Genomic DNA, 21,000 nt, shown 5'->3' with positions numbered 1-21,000 from the left:
TGTCGTATTACCCTTGATGTCCTGAATGTCATCAAAATATTTCAATATTTCCTTTATCTTTGGGTAAAGAAAGAAGTCATTGGGGGCCAGATCAGGTGAGTAGGGAGGGTGTTCCAATACAGTTATTTGTTTACTGGCTAAAAACTCCCTCACAGGCAGTGCTGTGTGAGCTGGTGCATTGTCGTGATGCAAGAGCCATGAATTGTTGGCGAAAGGTTCAGGTCGTCTAACCTTTTCATGCAGCCTTTTCAGCACTTCCAAACAGTAAACTTGGTTAAGTGTTTGTCCAGTTGTTACAAATTCGTAATGAATAATCCCTCTGATATCAAAGAAGGTTAGCAACATCATTGCAACAAGTTCGCAAAGTCAATTGTCAGACCTCTTATGTATACAGTTGAATTTTTAAATCATTTCTTTTGTCTAAAGAACTTTTATTTATTTCTTATTCCTTCCATTTCTTCATTAAGACTTTGTGTTTTTTTTTTCATTTGTTTAATGGGTGTTCATAGCAGTGTGTTGGAGACATTTTATGCTAGCTACTTGAAAATTCTTAGATAATTCCAATATCTGTTTCTCTTGATGTTAATATCTATTGATTACCTTTTCTCACTCACGTTGAGATTTTTGTAGGTTTTGGTATGATAAAAACTTTGGATTGTATCTTGGCTATTTTCAGTATTATGAGATTCTGGTTCCTATTTAAATCAATTTTAGCAGTCACCATGTTTAGGTTCAGAATACAGGTCCTGGCCCATGTTTGTGGGCTGTGGTTCAAATGCTAAATTGGTTTTAAAAGGCTTCAGTGCTTCGCTGGCCATTCTCATTATGTGCTACCCAGAGGTCAATCTAAAACCTGGATGGTGTTCCAGACCAACGTTCAGTTATGAAATCTTCTACTTTGTTGCTTCTGTCTGTTCCCATGCATGGGTTATACAAAGGTCTACCAAGGATTTTATAGACAAATTTAAAAAATCCCTTTCTCCAGCATTACAGTTCCTTATAAAATTAAACATAAAATTACCATAGATCCAGCAATTCTACTTCTTGGTATGTACACAAAAGAACTGAAATAGGACGTTGAAAAGATATTTGCACACTCAAGTTAGTAGCAACATTATTCAAAATAGTCAAGAGGCGGAAGCAATCAACATGCCCACTGGTGGATGAATGGATAAGCAATTGGAGGTGGCTTTTCCTCCACTGAGGTCCCAATGTATTTGACTTATTCTTCTCTGGGAGGCACTCCTCACAAATGGTCTTATACTGTGGGTACTTGTAAATATGCCATGTCTCCTTCACTGGCTGGGAACATCTCTTAGGCAGAAGTGTATCTCACTCATTCGCCTCTCCACAGCACTCAGAGGAAGGCCTGGAATATGGTAGCTGTCCAGGAATGTTAGGTAAACAGATTGCTAGGTAGTGCCTAGGGTCAAGCATGGTTTCAACGGGGACAAATCTGCATTATGTGTGGAGACTGTACAGAGTGTGTATGATCTATGAGCTTGTGATTGGGAGTACACACATGTATGCTTTGTAAGGGAGAAGGGGTTCATGTGTGTGTTCTGTGTGTATACGTGGCATACAAACACAGGAGAAATTCCCTAGGGCTTGTCCTCACTACATCTTCCATGGCTTTGGCCTCATCTCCCTACGCGGTCCCTGCTTTCCTACCTTAAGTACACATCAGTCTCCAGCCCAAAGACCCCATTTTCAACAGCTTTCTCGAAGGACATCATGGTATTCTCTGGCCCCAGCTGTGGAAAAACAGACATCAGGCGCCGTACCTCAGACTTTCTCCTCCCAACATCCCTTCTACGGTAGTAGGGGAGCTCAGTCAAAAAGCACGTTACAAAGCAGACTTGGGCTCCCTCAGCTCTTTTTTCAGAGAGCTGGCCTATATTTTCCTCTACCCAGTCTGATTCTGGGGTTCTGCTCAAGTGAGGCAACGTCACTAGGCACAGTAAAAACACAGGGACGGAGAGTTAGGTGACCTGGGTTCCAGTTCAACCTCTACAATTAACTCTATTCTTGTCATCTAAAGCCAACCCCTTTTCATTTCCAAGTGTTCCCATGGTTCTGAGGTCCCCTAATTTCATCCACACACCCGATACACACTTGTACTCACCCACGTTCATCACGCTCAGACCTACCATGGGTGCACCTCTATGTCCAAAGAAGTCTGGCCTGGGTCCCAATTTATCCTTCTCCTGAATGCAGGGAGAATAAGTCCCCAGTGGCACCAAATAGAGATATAAAATAATAATAATAAAGGGCAATCCAACAGCCACTTGTATAGCTGAAAGAGTTGGAAGGAGGGGGAATGAGAAAAAAAGGAAAAGAGACCCATCCCAAGCAACTAACTATCCCAAAGTAGCAGCCAGTAAATACCGAGCGCACGGGTTTCATTGATGTGTGGAATGTCTGATTTACTTTTGATTTCTATCACATTCCCACTCACTTTCAGTGATTTGAAAGTACAGAACTATCCAAATGTAAGCATTATTATTAAGGCAGTATTACTGGGACTGCAAATTTACAACAGATTGAACTGTGCCGGCGGTGGGAAGGAAAGGGAGGTCACGTTCAGGAACACCTTCTCAGGAGAAGGAGACTGACCAGTTCTGAGAAAGCCCTGAAGCCTGTCAAGATCAGCTGGAAACGTCCCTATACATAAGGCGGCACAGTATAGTGGAAAGGGCACTAGCTGACCAAACTCTGAGTTCAAAGCCAGACATTACCTCTCTCTAATAGTGTGACTAAGCACGTATTGCTTAACCTCTCGGGGTCTTCAGTCTGAAAATGGGGCTATTTTGCTGCTAACTTCTACCTCGCAGTTGCTAATGACAGTGTTGACTCATAATAGGTACTGAATAAATATCAGGTATTTGCTTCTCTCTCTTTCTCTCTCTCTCTCTCTCTCTCTCTCTCTCTCTCTCTCTCTCTCTCTCTCTCACACACACACACACACACACGTATCACGTCCACAGTACCTGTTATCACTAGCCTTTCCCCAACACATCATTACAAACCTCTGAGGATTTTACCCATTTGTACATTTTCCAATTACCACCTATGTTTCAATCACTTTCCACTCTAGATCTCCAGCTCTAACCTCTCAACTTTGTGAGTATACTAAATTTCTTCACTCTTCTCTCGTACCATGTCATCTTGTGTCTTCTCATTCTAGCTAAAATTTAGAAATGAAAAAGAAAAGCGTTCATTATTTTTCCCTTTATACTCTTGCCCCGAGACTTTTCCTACCATTCAGCATCCACATCCACACACACACACACGTACACACATGTACACATGTATACACATGTACACACATACAATGGCAACCCTACCCATCCAGTCATTGTCTCCATCCTCACACAAGGCAGGAGGCAAACATTCCTTGTTTCAAAAACAGGAAAAAGAGAGATGTAGAAAGAAGATCCGACTGGTTTCTAGGTAAGGGTGCTGAGAGATTACTCCACTCTCAAAACAACTTCGTATACAGCTCTGATTCTCTTTTGTTTCCATGATATTAGGGCAAAGAATGGAGAGAAAACCAGTGGCAGAGGTAGCTATTTCTGTTTCTGATCTAAGTCCCCAGTGTGACAGGAACTCACAGAGGCCTGCTTGGAGTTATTACAATGTAACCAGAGATATCTGGACCAGTATAAGTTCATTTGTTGAAACTGGTAACATATGAATACAAACTAAAAGAAGTGTGACTAGCACCATCGCTCTGGTCAAATTAAATTAAAATGGCTTCTATCCTCCACGCACCCCAATCCATGTTCAGACAGTCAATGTGTAACGACATGGAGATAATTCTGATTTTCCTAGAAGCAGACTCCCTCTTTAGAAGAAGGCCTGTTTGGTCAGGGAAATGCTCTGACAGGCCATGCGGGGTTGCGACTTTGACCACAAAGAACATGCCTGAGTAACAAGCTCAATGAATGTCAAGGAGGTATAGTGGTGGCTGCCTGCCATGCTTGTGTTTTGCTGAGTAAGAGTATGCAAGCGAAAGCCAGAGCTGAAAGGATCAGGCAAGACTCCTGCCCACATGACATACCTTCGTGTTCCAAATGCATCAAGTAGAAAGCCACGGGCCAGGAAAGGATAACCATCATGGTTATGCTGCTCAGGTGGATGTAGGGAGCAAAGATCTGGGAGAAAGCCAAAAGTCAGGCTGACCACATCTGAACAAACAGCGCTAGACCTATGGGATGATGCTTACCTTCAGTGAGAGCCCAAATGTCAGCCACCTGTCTTTCCAGTAAATGCTTAAAATCAACATAAAAACCGTGCATACCACAATCACCAGCAGAGTCAGGATCTGGGAAAACAAAAAAATCTCCTGACTTCCAGGCCCTAGGCTTGCATTAGAACTGTCTTTGGGAATGGTATGTGTGTCCCCACAATGTCACGGACCTCATTTTCTCATCTTTTTAATGTGACCATCCTGCGAATCCCCGATATTGGATGGATCCAACCATTTACCTTCTTTGCTCCCAAGTGTTCGTTGTGTAGCATGGCTGGAAAATAATTACACAGCGACGTGGTCTGCTGCCTTTACTAGTTATCATCACCACCCTCAGCCGGGCCCCCCACATTGCTTGGCGTCTCTCACTCAGTTTCAACCAGGGCCATTACAAATATTCACTGCTTGTTGTTTTTAACTCAATACAATCATAAGTAATTATTTTGTAATTGTCTTTGCAATGTATGTTTTCCCCAAGAGACTGTAAGCTTCATGAGATCCAGGACAATATTTATGATGATGTCCTCTCTGCCCTGCAGAATGTCTGACACATAGTAAACATTCAATAAACAGTTGTTGAACAGATGAAAACTATCTGCCTGCCAGAGCACTGTATACTTCATAGAGAAAGAACGTTGAGACCAAGCAGACATAAGTTTCACTTCTTCCACTTGAAATATATAGTCATTCTACATCTGTGTAGCATTCTAGATGGGGCTCAGTTCCTTCCTTTCTATAATCTCTATATCTATTAAAATAATTGAATCCATAATTAAGCCTTCTCACAAAATAACTCCAAGCCTTGCTGGTATGAGAGGTAACTTGACCAAACATTTAAAGGAAGGAACATTTCCAATCTATAACAAACTCTTCCAGAGAATAGAGAGAGAGATATAACATTTAGTCGCCTCTCTCGTGAAACCAACAAAACATAGACACCTAAACTCAACCAAGACATTACCAGAAAAGAACAAGTCCAGTCATGTGCCATAGTAACATTTCAGGCAACAGTCAGCCGCATATATGATGGTGGTCCCATAGATTATAAGGGAGCTGAAAACTTTCTATCGCCTGGTGACATCGTAGCCATAATTAATGCCGTAGAGCAATGCATCAGTCATAGGTTTGTGGTGATGCCGGTAAACAAACTTACTGCATTGCTAGTTAGTTGTATACAAGTACAGTGCCTTTTCTTGTTTAGATATGTTTAGATACACAAAAACTAATTATTGTGTCACAACTGCCTACGGTATTCAGAACAGTAACATGCTGTGCAGGTTTGGAGCCTATAGGAGTAATAGGTTGTAGCACAGAGCCTAGGTGTGCAATAGACTATACCATTTAGGGACGAGTAAGTGCACTCCATGATGTTCGCACAATGACAAAATAACTTCAGGATGCATTTCTCAGGACATATCCCTGTTAAGTGGCATGCGACTATATAGGCCAACCTCTCCTGTGTACATACATGCAAACATCTGAAATAGCCTATTAGCAAACTAAATGCATCACAACACAAAGCTTTAATTATCAAATCAGACTCACATTAATTTCATGTGATTCTGTGATCTTACTCCACCTTAACTAATGGTTGAAAAAGTGCAGGCAATTATAAGGTAAAAATAAAACATTTTCCCTTGGAGAAATCTGATCCTGTCAAATGCCGCTACTCATAAAAAGTTCTTTCCTTCCCTGTATTAGGATATGTTCTGTCTGATCTTGGACTTAAAATGAGAGGTGTGCTCTGAGCAAATATGTGGAAACATTGCTTCAAAGATGGAATATTTATCGTTCTGGAGCATCTGTATCATATATCCCATTAATTATACAACTCCAGCCAGCCATGTCTCCCATCCTACAAAGCTGTAATTTCCAGGTTTCTTTACAATAAACAACCCAGATATTCCAGGTTATATCCTGCTAGAAGTTTTCATAGATAAGGACTCTCATTATCTTTGGCTAATAAATATCTTTCGTGTATTCTCCAGGAGTTTTGACTGAGATCATTCATTCCTCTCTGAGCATTCCTAGGTAGAAGGGGAATAGGTTATAGGCCTGGTGCTAATCCTTTCCTTCCAGGTTTACTCTGAGTACACTAAAACTAAAACTCCAGGCCCTACAGAATCTCCCTTGCTCATAGAAGCAGACTCTCCTCCAAAGTTTTATAAGCCTAGTCCTCATGGTTTGAAGGCCCAACCAAGGTAGTTACCTTCCAAGGAAATCCAACCCGTCTCATACTCCATCTCCATTACCTCTCATTGCCAGCACACTTGTAACTGGAATGAGATCCCAGAATGCCTCAAGAAATGAAGGCTTTGTTAATTTATTTTAACAAAAACCATGTAGACTATGTGTGGGAATGGATCCTAACAGTGCCACACGAGGAGAAAAAACAGAAGAGTAATTTTAGATCGGGCTAAATTTATTGATATATGTGCACCTACTAGAGCTTCTGAATTCAGTATACCATAATCCAGATGGTCCAGATGAAGCTTAAATTGGTTCTAATTGTTTCTTTGGTTATTTGAAACCTTGGCTCAATAGTGGCTTATGCTGAATGAAATTGGGATGTCAACAATTTATTGGTGTTATATAGAAGAACATATCCAAACATTTAGTGAGAAATGTTTGCTGGAACGCTATCACCAACGATAAGCTAACCACTCCCTATCATGTTGTATAGGAGGTCTCAGAGGACATTTAAAAATACACTGGTGGGGAAAGTGTCGGCATCCATGAAAAAAAGCACTGTAGTAGCTATCCTCTATGCCTGAATAAAGGTGAGGGATGCTGCCACTGGAATTGGCTTCCTGATTTCAAAGGCAATAATGAGATCCTGCTGCGGCAGAGGCCATGTAGCAGCAGAGGCAAGATAAGCATGGATTCTACAATAGGGACACGCCTGGAATGGTTATCAGAATGGTTTATCCCACTGGGATTCTTTGTGGTGACTAACTGATCACGGTGTCCCAACTCAAAAATAGATGGTCTCAATAACACCTATTGGTTCACTTCTAAATCGACATTCTTTCCATAGAAGATCTTATGACTTCAATTTCCATCCATTCTAATAACTCTCAAATTTGTATGTCCAGCTCCTATGTCTCATTTGACTAAGAAGAGAAACATAAGGGGAATACTTGGAGAGTTTGACATGTTCCTGGCTGTGAGGAAACACAAGGTGAGGTATCAAACCCAGCCTGAAACAGTCTATAAATAAGCAAGAGGCGGGAGCTGCTCAAGCCCAAGGCAGAACGAAGTGAGGGAGGCTACGTGGGAAACGAGCTACGTGTTCACAGACAGTGGGGCAAAGATGCCTCCTTTCTGGGAACCAGATACGGATACTTTAGATCTTTAAAAAGATCTAAACTAATGGACTTCAGGGTGTATAGGAAGACAAGCACTGACTCCACCGAGAGAGCTGCAGTCCAGGTTCTCAGCAGAAGGGTCTCTGAAAACACACAGAGCAAAAGCCCGTGGGGAAAACAGCCAACGACTGTGCATTTACCTGGCCCTGATGGCATCAACCCCAAGTGACCCTCTTGGCCTTCCTTGCAGGACTGTGTTCTTTCATCCTATCTCCTGTTCCCCTGAGCACGCCTTTGGTGGAAGAGAGGTAAAAGGAGCATCTCGCTCTCCCCACCAGTGCAGGCTTCCAGGCCAGGGTCAGGCCCGAATGGAGTGGGGGAAGTCGGATAGAGTTGGAGTTTGGGTTACTGCAATGAACGAAAATTTGTAATGACTGAAACGAGTCTTCTTGTGACTATAAAGCGTTGGGATAGTAATGGAGTTTGCCTGTGACTCTATTGGGATGGGAAAAACAGAGTCACAGAGTAAGTTTGATAAAGAGCAGTGAGAAAAAATAGATTGGAGCTCCTTTAGTAAATCAGTTGCATCTGTTAGAAATCTAATGATTTCAATTAAAACAGTGTAAATAGATATCTTCTTTCTCAGGGGAACATTGAAGGAAGTGTGACTCTGTCCTTAACACTGAATGCCAAAGCGAACATTCAGTCCCGGTCTAAGGTCTCCTATGAAGAGTCAGATGTCCTACCTTATGACACCAGTGCAGGTGTAGCTCATTCCCTTCCCAGATCAACAAAAATCCAAGTACCTGAAAAAGCAAAGAAGGAAAAGGAGGGTATTTTGAAATCACCGAGTTGCAGCCCACAGCACTGTTCTGAAGTCAGCACGACATTTGCTACGTTCATTTCTTGCTGTACTCACACCTTTCGGTCTCTAGAAGTTTGCCACGCTGCTCCTCTGCTTGAAAAGTTCCTCCTCCCCAGGCCACTGACCCTTCAAAGCCTATTCATATGTTACCTCCTATTTGTATCTTTCACCAGCACCTCCAACAAGAATTAATTATCCTTTCTGGCATTTCTTCACAGCCACCACACTGATGTCCTTCCTGAGTTGCCACCAATTTCTTTTCCCTGTGATGGGGCTTATTTCTGGTACTACTAGACCCATTTGTGAGAGAGTACAGGTCAGGGCCAGCCCTTCCAAGGGTCATGGAGAAGCTCTTTCTTGAGAAACCAGTATTGTTGTTACAATTGTTGACCATTGTTAGTAACACCAGTATTTAGCCAATAAATCTTAGTCAGATTTGAATGTAAATCTAGCCAGTCACCAAGTCAACGTGGAGAAGAAAACTGAAAAACTGGAGTCCTCAGATGTTTGGGATATTACTGAGAGTTGGAATGTATATGGATGGCACTTACCTTTCTTATCAAAATAATTTAATGTATATTATTTCATTTCTTCTTTACCCAGGCCTATATAATACCATTGTCTTTAATGATATTCCCATTTTCGTTTGAAAGAAATTAAACTGAGTCTCAGAAGAGTTATACGACTTGACCAAGGTTATAAAGTAACCTAAAGAAAGAGGTGGAAATAGAACCCAGGTCTCCCTCTTTGTTCACTATTGTTGCCATTGCATGTATTCAATCAAAGGGAGGGAAAGGAGGAAGTTTGTTAAAATATGTGTCTTACTGGGCAGCAGAACTCACTCCCAGCTTAGAAGTGAAAGCTTTTCATGTTTATTGTGTAAGAAAGCAGTACAATTCAGTGGCCAGAGCCTGGCCCAGAGCACATCCCTCACTGCATTGTCCCCACTATAAAGTTGTGTCTAACTGTGTCTCTGCCTAGTCACCCTCCATGCCACAACTTCCAGGATGACTTTCCTAAAACATTAACCTGATTTCTACTAAATGTCTTAACCTTACTTTCCAGGCCTTCCAAGAGCTGTCACAACCATATCTTTTTAGCCATGTTCCCTATTATTCTTCATTATGCCCCACATGCTAACAGAACTGACCTTTCCCTATGATATTTTCATACCCCATATTTTCCTATTTGCCAACTTTGTCATGATGTTCCCTCAGCCTGGAATGTTCTTCCCCATCCCCATATACACAAGTCCAAATTCAATATCCCTTTACGATCCCACTCCAGTGCCACCTCTTCCACGAAGCCTTACTTAATCCTGTTGGTGGAAGTCACCTCTTTGTTCTCAGAATCCATGCAGAACTTTATTTAGGACTTGCTGTAACAATTATAATGGTCTGTCGTGTTAGTTATTTTTGCCTATGCCATAGACAGTTGCCGTACTAGATTTTAAGCGACTATTATGACTCATTGATTTAAGAGACTATGCAAATTTACATTTTATACATATCACTTTGAAGTGCCCTGCATGAAAACATAAATTGCTTATGTTTTGTTGGTCTCTGTATACTCAGTATTTATCACGCTTAATGATTAACAAATTTTGTTGAAAAAAATTAATGCAAATGGCAACTGATTTTGGGGTTGGGTTCTTCTGTATCAGACAGGCAATCAGTGGAGACAAGGAATCATGAAATAAGAGACCAACATATATGCCCTATGTATAAGTGGTCACTGAAAAACTCCAATTACCTAAAAGTTATTCTCCCATAAGCTCTTTCCTTCCACGGACTTTTCTGTCTTGCCTGGCCTGAATTTCTCTCCCTACCTGTAACAACAGAGGTAGGGTCATTACTGCCAGAGACTTTTGCTAAAATGTAATTTGCACCTGGACTAGCAGACTAGCATTTCTGCATTGTAACAGATTTAAAAAAACTACCGTGTTTCCCCAAAAATGGTCAGACAATCAGCTCTAATGCAGCTTTTGAAGCAAAAATTAATATAAGACCCAGTATTATGTTATGTTATGTTATGTTTTATGTTATGTTATGTCATGTCATGTTATATTGTTATGTTATTACATTAGACCCGGTCTTATAGTAAAATAAGACCTAGTCTTATATTAGATTAGACCCGGTCTTATATTATAGTAAAATAAGACAGGTTCTTATATTAATTTTTGCTCCAAAAGACACATTAGAGCTGATTGTCCAGCTAGGTCTTATTTTCAGGGAAACATGGTAATTAATTTGTAAGGCCCAGAAAGATTGATTCTCAGGAGATGGGCTATGAAATGAGGTAGTCCAATGTGTAAAGGTACTGCTAATACAAAACTGTGGGTGTCCAAAATAACAATGTTGAGTGAACCATAAAATAGGTTACGAAACAGGGAACAGAAGAATGATGTTCTGCCACTCTTTCAAAGGGTCAAAGTGATGAAATGCATCCTTTAATAGCACAAGTCTTTTTTCTCCATTTATCCTTCGTGCCTAAAATTCAAGCAGCTAATATAAACCCCAACTCTGCTAACAGAAGAGTGATCTTCAAGTCTGTGGGCTCCCAGCACCAACTGACCACCATACCATAGACAGTAGCTTTGTGAAGCCACTCAGGAAGGGAGTGGGAGAAATGGGTAACATTACTCACCAACAGCAATGAAGAGTAGGCAGTCAGAATCCCAAATAAACTCAGCAAAAGAAGGGACCAGAAGAACCAGAATCCTGTGCCTAGATAAACAACCCTGCAAGAAAGGTGTTGCAATCCTTAAAATATAGCAGGAAATAGTAGCATCTCTGTCAAAGATGGGAGACAAGATTGAAGTAGATGAGGCATAAGAAATCAGAGGGAGATAAGAAAAGCAATTTGGGAACATATCTGTGAAGAGTTTTGGGGATAGTCAGTTAAGAGTTTTAACTTCGTGCTACAGGCAATTGGGTACTTTAATGGGGGTTCTCTATAAGTGGTATGGTATTTTAATGTTATTTAGAATATATACTAAAAAAATTATGTATACTTTTAAAAAGCAGTATAATAATACAGAAATTTTGAAATGCCGACAGAGAACAAGTCACCCATAAGTTTACTGCCTTAATACAAGGAATATTTTCCATTTTGGTAAGTTCCTTGTCAATGCGCATGTATATTTTCTTACATAATTGCAGTTATTGGCACCATACTAATTGCTCTGTTCTGCATAAGAGATTTGGGCCCTTAAACACTCCCGATGAGTTCTTTTCCTCAAGTATTTTATGAGAGAAAATTGCAAATGATTTGCTGTACTTGATCTAGGTATCACATGTCAGGTAATTTAGACTCTTCATTTCAAAATAACAGAAATTACCTCCTCTCTATATAAAACCTGGAGAAATTATATTTTAACAATATATAGATGAGTGAATATATAAGCACATTAAAGATAAAAAAGAAAATTCTCTTTAGTCACGGGCTATCAGACACACCAAGAAGAAAGAAACAGGTAAATGGTCATCCTAGTGACAGCTATTCCAGATCAAGAGTATTCTGTAGGAGATGATGTCATAACCTGGAATCAGAAAACAAGTAAAGAATGTCAACAAATGAACAGAATGAAGCCAAATTAATAGGATAACTTGCACCCAAAAAATGTAATTCATAAAACCACAAAATATATATTTATGATCTTCAGAACTTCCAGTCAATATGACAGAGTAGGTAATCAAAGTGCTTACTTCCTCCCACCGCATCAAAATTAAAACTATAGAACAACCACCTTGAGAATCATCTGAAGACTAGCTGAACAGAACTCCTATAACTAAGGATAAAAAGAAGTCATGTCAACACTGGTAGCAGGGGTGGTCCCACACCCACATGTAGAGGTTAAGAATCAGAAGGAATATCTCTGTTATGGAGGTCCCTCCTGAGGAGCAAGGGGTCCCAGCCACACACTGGGCTCCCCAGCCAGGAGCACCAGAAGAGAAGTCCTCACAACAACTGGCTGTGAAAATCAGCAAGATTGCATCCAGTGAGACGGATGGCTGCAGTACACCCACGTGTCCTCCTAAAGGGCCCGAGCACAGATTCACTCACTCATAAACTCAACCTAACCTCCAGAGAAGAGACAGCAGCTCGAAAATTGACAAGACATATGGGGAGAAACTGAATTTCCTGGTTTCAGGCTGAGGGCAAGAGGGGCAGCTCTCTGTGACTAAAATGCCCACAGGTGCCATTGTTCCTTTCCTAGGTCATCCTCCTACAAGTCAGCAGGTAAAGGCGGGCAACAAATCTGAGTCTCCATTAACCTGGCTAACAAGACTCTGACCCAACCATGGTGATTCTCTGAGACCCGACCCCACCCAATTCACAGGCACAGCTAAACCTCAGTCAGAGGCTAATCCACATAAGCAGGTGGCCAGTCCCATGCTGCAGACATTCCTAAAATCTCATAAGTCCACAAACCCCAAAAAAGCAGTGGCTGGCCTCAGTGTGCTCTGTACCTCTTGCTAAGCAGCCTCAAGCCCAGCACTAGTGGATTCTGGCCTCGGTTCACAGCTTAACCACTCCCAGGTGCCTCCAAATCCAGAACAAGCAGCTAGCAACTGGAGATTATTCAGTAGCTCCTAAAACATGGCCCCAGAACAGACAGGGCCCAGGCAGCAGCTAACTTTGGCCTTCATTGGAGACCCTACCCAAAGGCCCCAGAAACAACACACCTGGTGGCTGGCTTCAGACCACACCAGAGCACCACACTATTAGTGCCACAAATGACACACCCAAAGGGAAGACTAGGCAGACACTAGAGCCCCACTCTAAGGGGTCAGGCCCCACACTACAGCTCATCTGCTGTAGTCACAGCCAGTCAACCTAAGGATCAGTACCACCCACTACGTGTTAACAGCAATCAATGATCAACTACAGCAGGAGGTCGTGCACAATCCACACGAAGAACAAACCTGGAGCACCTGGCTCAGGGAACCAGGGAGACTGTGCCACAGGGCCCATAGGACACCTTCTACATTTAAGGCCACCCAGCCAAGATGGGGAGAAAAAGCAAATCTACCGAATATGTAGAAACAAACACAGGGAGGCAGCCAAAATAAGGAGATAAAGAAGCATGTCCCAAATGAAAAAACAGGACAAAACTCAGAAATAGAACTAAACAAAATAGAGCCAAATAATCTACCAGATACAGAGTTCAAAACACTTTATAAGGATGCTCACTGAACTTATGGGGAAGAATAGATGATCTCAGTGAGAACTTCACAAAGAGATAGGCAACATAAAAAAGGAGATGGAAAACATAAAAAGAATCAGTCAGAAATGAAGAATGTAATAACTGAAATGAAGACCACATTATTAGATGAAATGAACAGCAGATTAGATGAAGGAGAGAATCAAATCAGTGATTTGGAGGACAAGTTCGTGGAAAATACCCAATCAGAACAGCAAAACAAAAATAGTTTAAGGGACCTCTGGGGATAACATCAAGCATAACAAAATTCACATCATAGGGATACCAGAAGGAAAAGAGAAAGAAGGAATTGAAAACCTATTTGAAGAAATAATGATGGAAAACTTCCCTAACATGGCAAAGGAAGCATACATACAAGTCCAAGAAGTGCAGAGTCCTAAACAAAATGAACCCAAAGGGCCCACAACAAGACATATCATAATTAAAATGCCTAAGGTTAAAGACAGAGAATCTTAAAAGTGGAAAGAAAAATAGCTGTTAGTTATGTACAAGGGAGTTCCCATAAGACTGTCAGCTGATTTCTCAACAGAAACTTGCAGACCAGAAGAGATTACCACAAAATATTCAAAGTGATGAAAAGCGAGGACATATAATCAAGATTACATTACCCAGCAAAGCTATCATTTAGAATTAAAGGACAGATAAAGTGCTTCCCAGACAAGAAAAAGCTGAAGGAGTTCATCACCATCAAACCAGTATTACAAAAAAAGTTAAAGGAACTTCTTTAAGAAAGAGAAGAAAAAATTAAATATATGAATAAGAAAATATTGCAAAGAAAAAAAATTCTCATTGACAAAGGCAAACACATAATAAAAGCAGTAGATCAACCAACACTGAAGCTAGTATCAAAGTTAAAAGGCAAAAGTGGGAAGATTGTGTGTCATTACAATAAATTTAGGTATACACATGAACACACATACATACAAAGGAAGTAAAAAATAATGAAAAAAAAAATAAACATAGAGGGGGTGTGAGTAAAAATGGTAGTGATTTTTTAATGTGTTTGAACTTAAGTGACCATCAACTTAAAATAGGCTGCTGTAAACACAGCTTGGTATATATGAAGCACATGGTAACCATAAACCAAAAATCTACAAGAGCTATATAAGAAATAAAGAGAAAGAAATCCAAATACAACACTACAGAAAGGCATCAACATACAAGAGAAGAGAGCAAGAGAATAAGAAAAAAACAGAGAACTACAAAAACAGTAAAATAGCAATAACTACATACTTATCAATAATTACATTAAATGTAAATGGAGTAAAGGCTCCAACCAAAAAAAAACACACAAATGGATAAAGAATATGGGGTCCATACATCCAATGGAATATTAGGCGGCCATAAAAAAGAATGAAATTTTACCACTTAAAAAACACGGATGGTCCTAGTGAAATAAGGCAGACAGAGAATGACAAATACTGTATGATTTCACTTGTATGTGGAATATAAAGAACAAACTAAATGAAGAGACAAAACAGAAGAAGACTCATAGATACAGAGAACAAACTGATGGTTGCCAGATGGAACGGGGGTTGGGAGATTGGGTGAAAAAAGTGAAGGAATTAAGAAGTACAAATTGGCAGTCACAAAATAGTCACGGGGATGTAAAGTACAGTATGGGAAATACAGTCAATAATAACTATATAGTGTCAGATGGGTGCAAGACATTCGTAAGTTATGTAAATGTCTAACCACTATGCTGTACACCTGAAAATAATATACTATTGAAAGTAAACTATAATTTAAAAATTTTTTTAAAGATCTTTACAAATATAAAGGAAGGACTCACACATAACAGGAATTGGATGTTTTTAACACAAGCACAGTGATTATCAAAACAATCAGAGATCTTGAAAATAAGACAGAAATTGGGCTGAATAGCAGTCTAGATACAGCCAAAATAATTCATCAAACAGCCTAAACAGGTAGTGATGACTTTGCTTTCCAAGGAAGGAAAGAAAGTTAATGTTTGCCATTTATTGGTGCTTTTGTCTTTTCTAATAATTTCCGGCTACGTTACATTTTTTCACTCCCTTTCAACCTAAAAGGTCTTCTTTTGTGTATTCAATCACATGAAATTTTACTATTAGTTTAATTCAGCTCAAAACTCACTAAACGCTAGTGGAGCTCTCAAAGGAAGATTTTTTTTTTCTCTCTTTTTCTCTCTCCTTTTTCTACTTCTTCCTGGTTCATTCACCTGCCCTCATTCTTGGTGGTGGTGATGGTGTAACAAAAAGAAATGAGAAGAATGAAAATGAATGTGCTTAAGTAAATGCCCAGACCAAATGCAGTGGGAATTGAAAAAGGGTCTTTCACAGTTATCCCTTCTTTAAACTAGGAACATACAGCTGCTGATGGCTATACAACAGGCTCATTCTACATGGATTGTCCAACTTAAGCTTCTTCTGAGTTAGTATTTTCAAGTAGTTTTCTCTCTGCTCTGGGCCAATATTTTATATCCTTAGGAGCATAATCACGCCCCCATTTTAAATACAGGCCTTCTCATTCAACTGAGAGAGCCTCTGTGGGGGCAACCTCCTCATCTAAATCCACATTCTTTGTACTCATGTTTAAAGAAATCTTCCAGGACCCCTTCCCTACTTCCCATAGCTGCAAGGTACAGCTCTCTTGCATCTTCTCCCAATATATACCCTACATAACACGATGCTTTGTATTAGCACCACCAATTGTCAGCTGACAGTAACGCTGAAAAAAAAAAAGAAAAAGAAAAAGAAAAACACTTGTGGTGAGGCATTGGGAACTTTCAAATAGCAAGGACTGAGAAGACAAGTCTAACCGCAGAACACACTTCGCGGGAGGGGGGAAAGGAGAAGTGACAGTTACCCCATCAAAAGTTCTGCTCTACCTCTCCTTATCTAAGGGGAACAACTAGAAAAGTTGGACAAAATTTCTTTTAACATTTAAATGAAGGAATCAGAAAGCCAACTGGCAGTGAGGAGCTATCGATCCAAGATCCAAATAGTAAAAGAAATCCAGAGACATCACTTGGCATTTGGGATAATTTCTCTCTAGAAGTGGCTGAGACACAGGAAGGAGGGGTTTCTGTATCTTGCAGCAGTAGCAGGACAAGAGGGGAGAAGAATAATCTGATAAACACTATAAAATTGATTTGGGACCTTCCAGGGGTACATCCTAGGAGTAAGCACGAACTAGAGACAGACTCTTTTGGGGAACCGAATCCTAGCTTTGAACCATTTAAACATGTGAAAATGGACTAAGGTGACTAGGATTTGCTAATACCCCTAGTTACCTGCCAGAATAACTCTCTGAGAAGAATAACATACTTCAAGGTCTCATATTACCCATACGACATTTTATATACAATGCCTGGTGCTTGAGCAAAAACAATGAGGCACGCTAGGAGAGGAGACCACATTAATGAACGCCAAAAGAAACAATGGACAACATAAAAAGATTGTCAGCAAATCTAGAGAACAGAGGTATCAGACACTGACTTCTAAATAATTATCCTTAAAATGTTTGGACTGGGATAAAATTAGAATTTCAGTAGATAACTATTAAAGAGAGGATCAATTAAGAATTTTAGAATGGAAAATATAACAATAAATATTAACAATTCGGTGAATGAATTTAATAGCAGGTAAGACAAAGCCTAGAAGCATTTGTTAAACAAAAGGTAAAAAACAAAATCAAGACTGAAACAGAGACACATGGAAAATATATAAGAAAAATACAGAAGAAAGGCTAAGTCAGGGGATAAAGAGAGAAGGTCTAATATACATAAAATCGAAGTCTTAAAAATAGAGGCAATAGAAAATAGGGTAAAAGCAATATTTGAAAGATAATGGCTGAGAACTTTTCCAAAATGATTAAAATACTGTATTAGTCTGGGATCACTCAGAATTGGATTTATTGTAGAGATTAGACCTTACAATATTATAGAAGTTGCTAAAAAAGTTTATGTAAGGCTGTTACATCTGTTCTGATATTTGGCCTAAAGTTGCCAGAAATCAGACAGGCCAGCAGTTGGGGAAGAAAACTGAACACAATGTATGAGAGAACTGAAACCCATGAGGAGGAACTAGACCCACAGGGACAAACTGAAACACATGTGGACAGACTGGAACCCACGAGGACACACAGAAAGCATGGAACCTGAGCCGATCTATCACCGTGTGGAGAGTTTAGCTAAGCTACTCCATGGTATTGCTGCCTCGCATGCATGTTGTTTGGCTGAGCAGCCTCCAGGGACCTGAAAGTGACACTAGCCCCCTCAGGGAAGTGAATACCTTACACAGCAGCCCACAGAATCACAAGCAAATACAAGTTCCTGGAATGACTTGAGATCAAACGGTCTCCCCTGCGTCCCAGTACCCATGCTTTATGTACCCTAAATAAGGCCCCCGTGGGGCTTAACAAAACCCCCCTCTTCCAGTTGGAATTGACCAGTTGGGCCCTAGCCCAGGAACCCCAAAGCACTACACCCACGGACCATAATACATACACGTGCCCCACATCCTGCTTCTTTCTCTCTCTGCAATCTACCTTCACCTCCCAGTGTGGCCCCTCAAGGCGTGCCGTGTACTTCCTCCATGACCTATGACTAATAACCTTCTCTGTTTCAATTTCTCTTGTGGTCTGCTATTGCATCTCCACTTACCATTATTATTGCCTAGAATCATCATCCAGCACCCTGTGCTCCACTTAACACATGTTTACTTAACAAAGTTGTAGCACAGTGCCTCCACCCTTAATGATTAAGGTAACCTGCAAGGCAAACCTGGTGCCTTTCATCATTGAGCTGCATGTTTTTCTGGCCCAGGACATGAAGAAGCTGAAGACTATCTGGCAGGAGAACGTAGGCCCAGGCACTGCCCACGCCAACTAAGTGAACTACTAGATATTGACAGTGCCTGAAGGCTGCTGTAATGTCTGGGCCCACAACTGATCTTCAGAGTGCAAAAAATTAGCTTCTGATTCGCTTCCCACTTCCAAATGTTATGCAGATTTCTCCTGTGACTAATCCTAACCCAATCCTCAATATAATATAACCTCAATATAATATAATCAATCTTCAATATAACCTCAATAGAATAAAGGCCATATATGCGAAGCCCACAGCTAACATCTTACTCAACAGTGAAAGGTTGAAAACTTTTCCTCTAAGATGAGGAAGAAGACCAGGGTACCCACTCTCACCAGTCCTATTCACGATAGTACTGGAAATCCTAACCGGAGCACTTAGGCAAGAAAAAGAAATAAAAGGCATAAAAGGCATCAGAATTGGAAAAGAAGAAGTAAAACTGTCTCTATCTGCAGGTTACATCATTTTATATATAGAAAATCCTAATGACTTCACAAAAAACTGTAGATCTAATTAATGAATTCAGTAAAATTACCGGATACAAAAATCAATATACAACGATCGGTAGCATTTTAATACTCATGGGGAGTGAAATACAGTATATATAGTAAAAAATGGGGGAATATAGTAAAAAATGTTGTAAAAACTATGCATGGTGTCAGATGGATACTAGAATTATCAGGGAATCACTTCATAAATTATATGAATCCCTAACCACTGCACTGTACACCTGAAACTAATATAAAATAATACTGAGTATTAACTATTATATACTGGAGATGCCAAAAAAATGTATACAAGTGGACACTTTGGTTAACGTTGCTCAAGCAGTAGTTCACCGTAATCAGAAGTGTCTGGGGGGTGGCCAGTTAGCTCAGTTGGTTAGAGCGCAGTGCTCTTAACAACAAGGTTGCCGGTTCGATCCCCACATGGGCCACTGTGAGCTGCGCCCTCCACAACTAGATTGAAACAACTACTTGACTTGGAGCTGATGAGTTCTGGAAAAACACACTTAAATAAATAAAAAAGTTTTTTTTAAAAAAAGTGTCTTAACACTGATTGTAATCACTTTGAGCACTTCTTGTAATTACAGAAGTTTAACGTGATTTGTATTCATCTTTTGTTATCAGTATATTTGAGTATTACAACTTTAATACAGTTTTCCTTTCTTAAAATGTGTATACATTTTTCTGGCACACTCTGTATAAAGAACTCATACAACTCAACGGGGGAAAAAATCCAGTTAAAATATAGGCAGAGGATCTGAATAGACATTTTTCCAAAGAAGACATCCAAATGGCCAACAGCTAGATGAAAAGGTGCTTAATATCACTAATCATCAGAGAAATGCAATCAAAACCACATTTGTTAGGACAGCTAGTTACAAACAAACAAACAAACAAAAAACAAGAAGTAACAAGTGGTGAGAATGTGGAAAAAAACAAACCCTGTGCACTGTTGGTAGGATTGTAAATTGGTGCAGCCACTATGGAAAACAGTATGGAGGTTCCTCAAAAAATTAAAAATAGAACTACCATATGATCCAGCATTTCCACTTCTGGGTATTTATCTAAAGGAAACAAAAACACTAACTCAAAAAGATACATGCACCCTGATATTCACTGCAGCATTATTTATAGTGGAAACATCCTAGGTGTCCATCAGTGGATAGAAGAATAAAGAACATGTGGTATACACTCACACACAGACACACACACAGACACACACACACACACACACACACACACACACACACACACACACACTGGAATATTATTCAGCCATAAAAAAGAAGAAAACTACTGCCATTTGCAACAACATGGATGGACTTTGAGGGCATTATGGTAAGTGAAATAGGACAGAATGAAAAAGACAAATACTGTATGATCTCACTTCTATGCAGAACCTAAGAAAAACAAACTCACGAAAACAAAACAAAAATTGGTGGTTGCAAGAGATAGAGGCTGGGTGATGTGCAAAATGGGTAAAGGTGGGGAAAGTAAGTACACGCTTCCAGTTATAAAGTAGGTAAGTCATGGGGATGTAAGCAGAGCACGGTGAAATAGTTATTAACATTATATTATGTATTTGAAAATTGCTAGAAGAGTAGATCTTAAAAGTTCTCATCACAAGAAAGAAATTGCAGCCATGTGAGATGATAGATGTTAACTAGATTTACTGTGGTTATCATTTCACAATATATATCAATATCAAATCATTATGCTGTACACCTGAAACTAACATAATGTTATATGTCAATTATATCTAAATGAATAGTTTTCTTATAACTGCGTGGGGGCGGGTATTTATAAATATGAAGAAATGAAACATTTTTGTATTTCAAGTACCATAGAATAATTTAGAGCTGATCCATAAATAACGATTACATTTTAACTGACGAGAAAACATACTAGAGATCTAACAAGTTAAATGGGCAAAGGAAGAAAATTAAAATGAAAGTAAATCAGTTAAATAAACTAGTTTTGAAACTTAATCAAT

The 21,000-nt window shown here is 39.8% G+C and overlaps 1 protein-coding gene across 1 annotated transcript in view; it reads right to left on the bottom strand.

The window, feature by feature from the left end:
• Nucleotides 1-16,668, bottom strand: part of GDPD4 (glycerophosphodiester phosphodiesterase domain containing 4) — a 47,695-nt gene extending 31,027 nt beyond the window's left edge. The window contains exons 1-9 of the mRNA XM_074337077.2: nucleotides 16,607-16,668; nucleotides 14,065-14,082; nucleotides 11,072-11,165; nucleotides 8,307-8,366; nucleotides 4,229-4,327; nucleotides 4,064-4,157; nucleotides 3,113-3,187; nucleotides 2,151-2,296; nucleotides 1,672-1,754 (exon numbers count right to left, since the gene is read on the bottom strand). Coding sequence (XP_074193178.2) covers nucleotides 1,672-1,754; nucleotides 2,151-2,296; nucleotides 3,113-3,187; nucleotides 4,064-4,157; nucleotides 4,229-4,327; nucleotides 8,307-8,366; nucleotides 11,072-11,165; nucleotides 14,065-14,082; nucleotides 16,607-16,668 — 731 coding nt within the window. The remainder of the gene's footprint in view (nucleotides 1-1,671; nucleotides 1,755-2,150; nucleotides 2,297-3,112; nucleotides 3,188-4,063; nucleotides 4,158-4,228; nucleotides 4,328-8,306; nucleotides 8,367-11,071; nucleotides 11,166-14,064; nucleotides 14,083-16,606) is intronic.
• Between the last annotated feature and the right edge of the window lie 4,332 nt (nucleotides 16,669-21,000).

Source organism: Rhinolophus sinicus, chromosome 14 (assembly GCF_057876585.1).
Source record: "Rhinolophus sinicus isolate RSI-liver-muscle chromosome 14, RSI-T2T, whole genome shotgun sequence".
NCBI lineage: Eukaryota > Metazoa > Chordata > Mammalia > Chiroptera > Rhinolophidae > Rhinolophus > Rhinolophus sinicus.
This window is presented reverse-complemented; position numbering and strand designations above follow the sequence as displayed.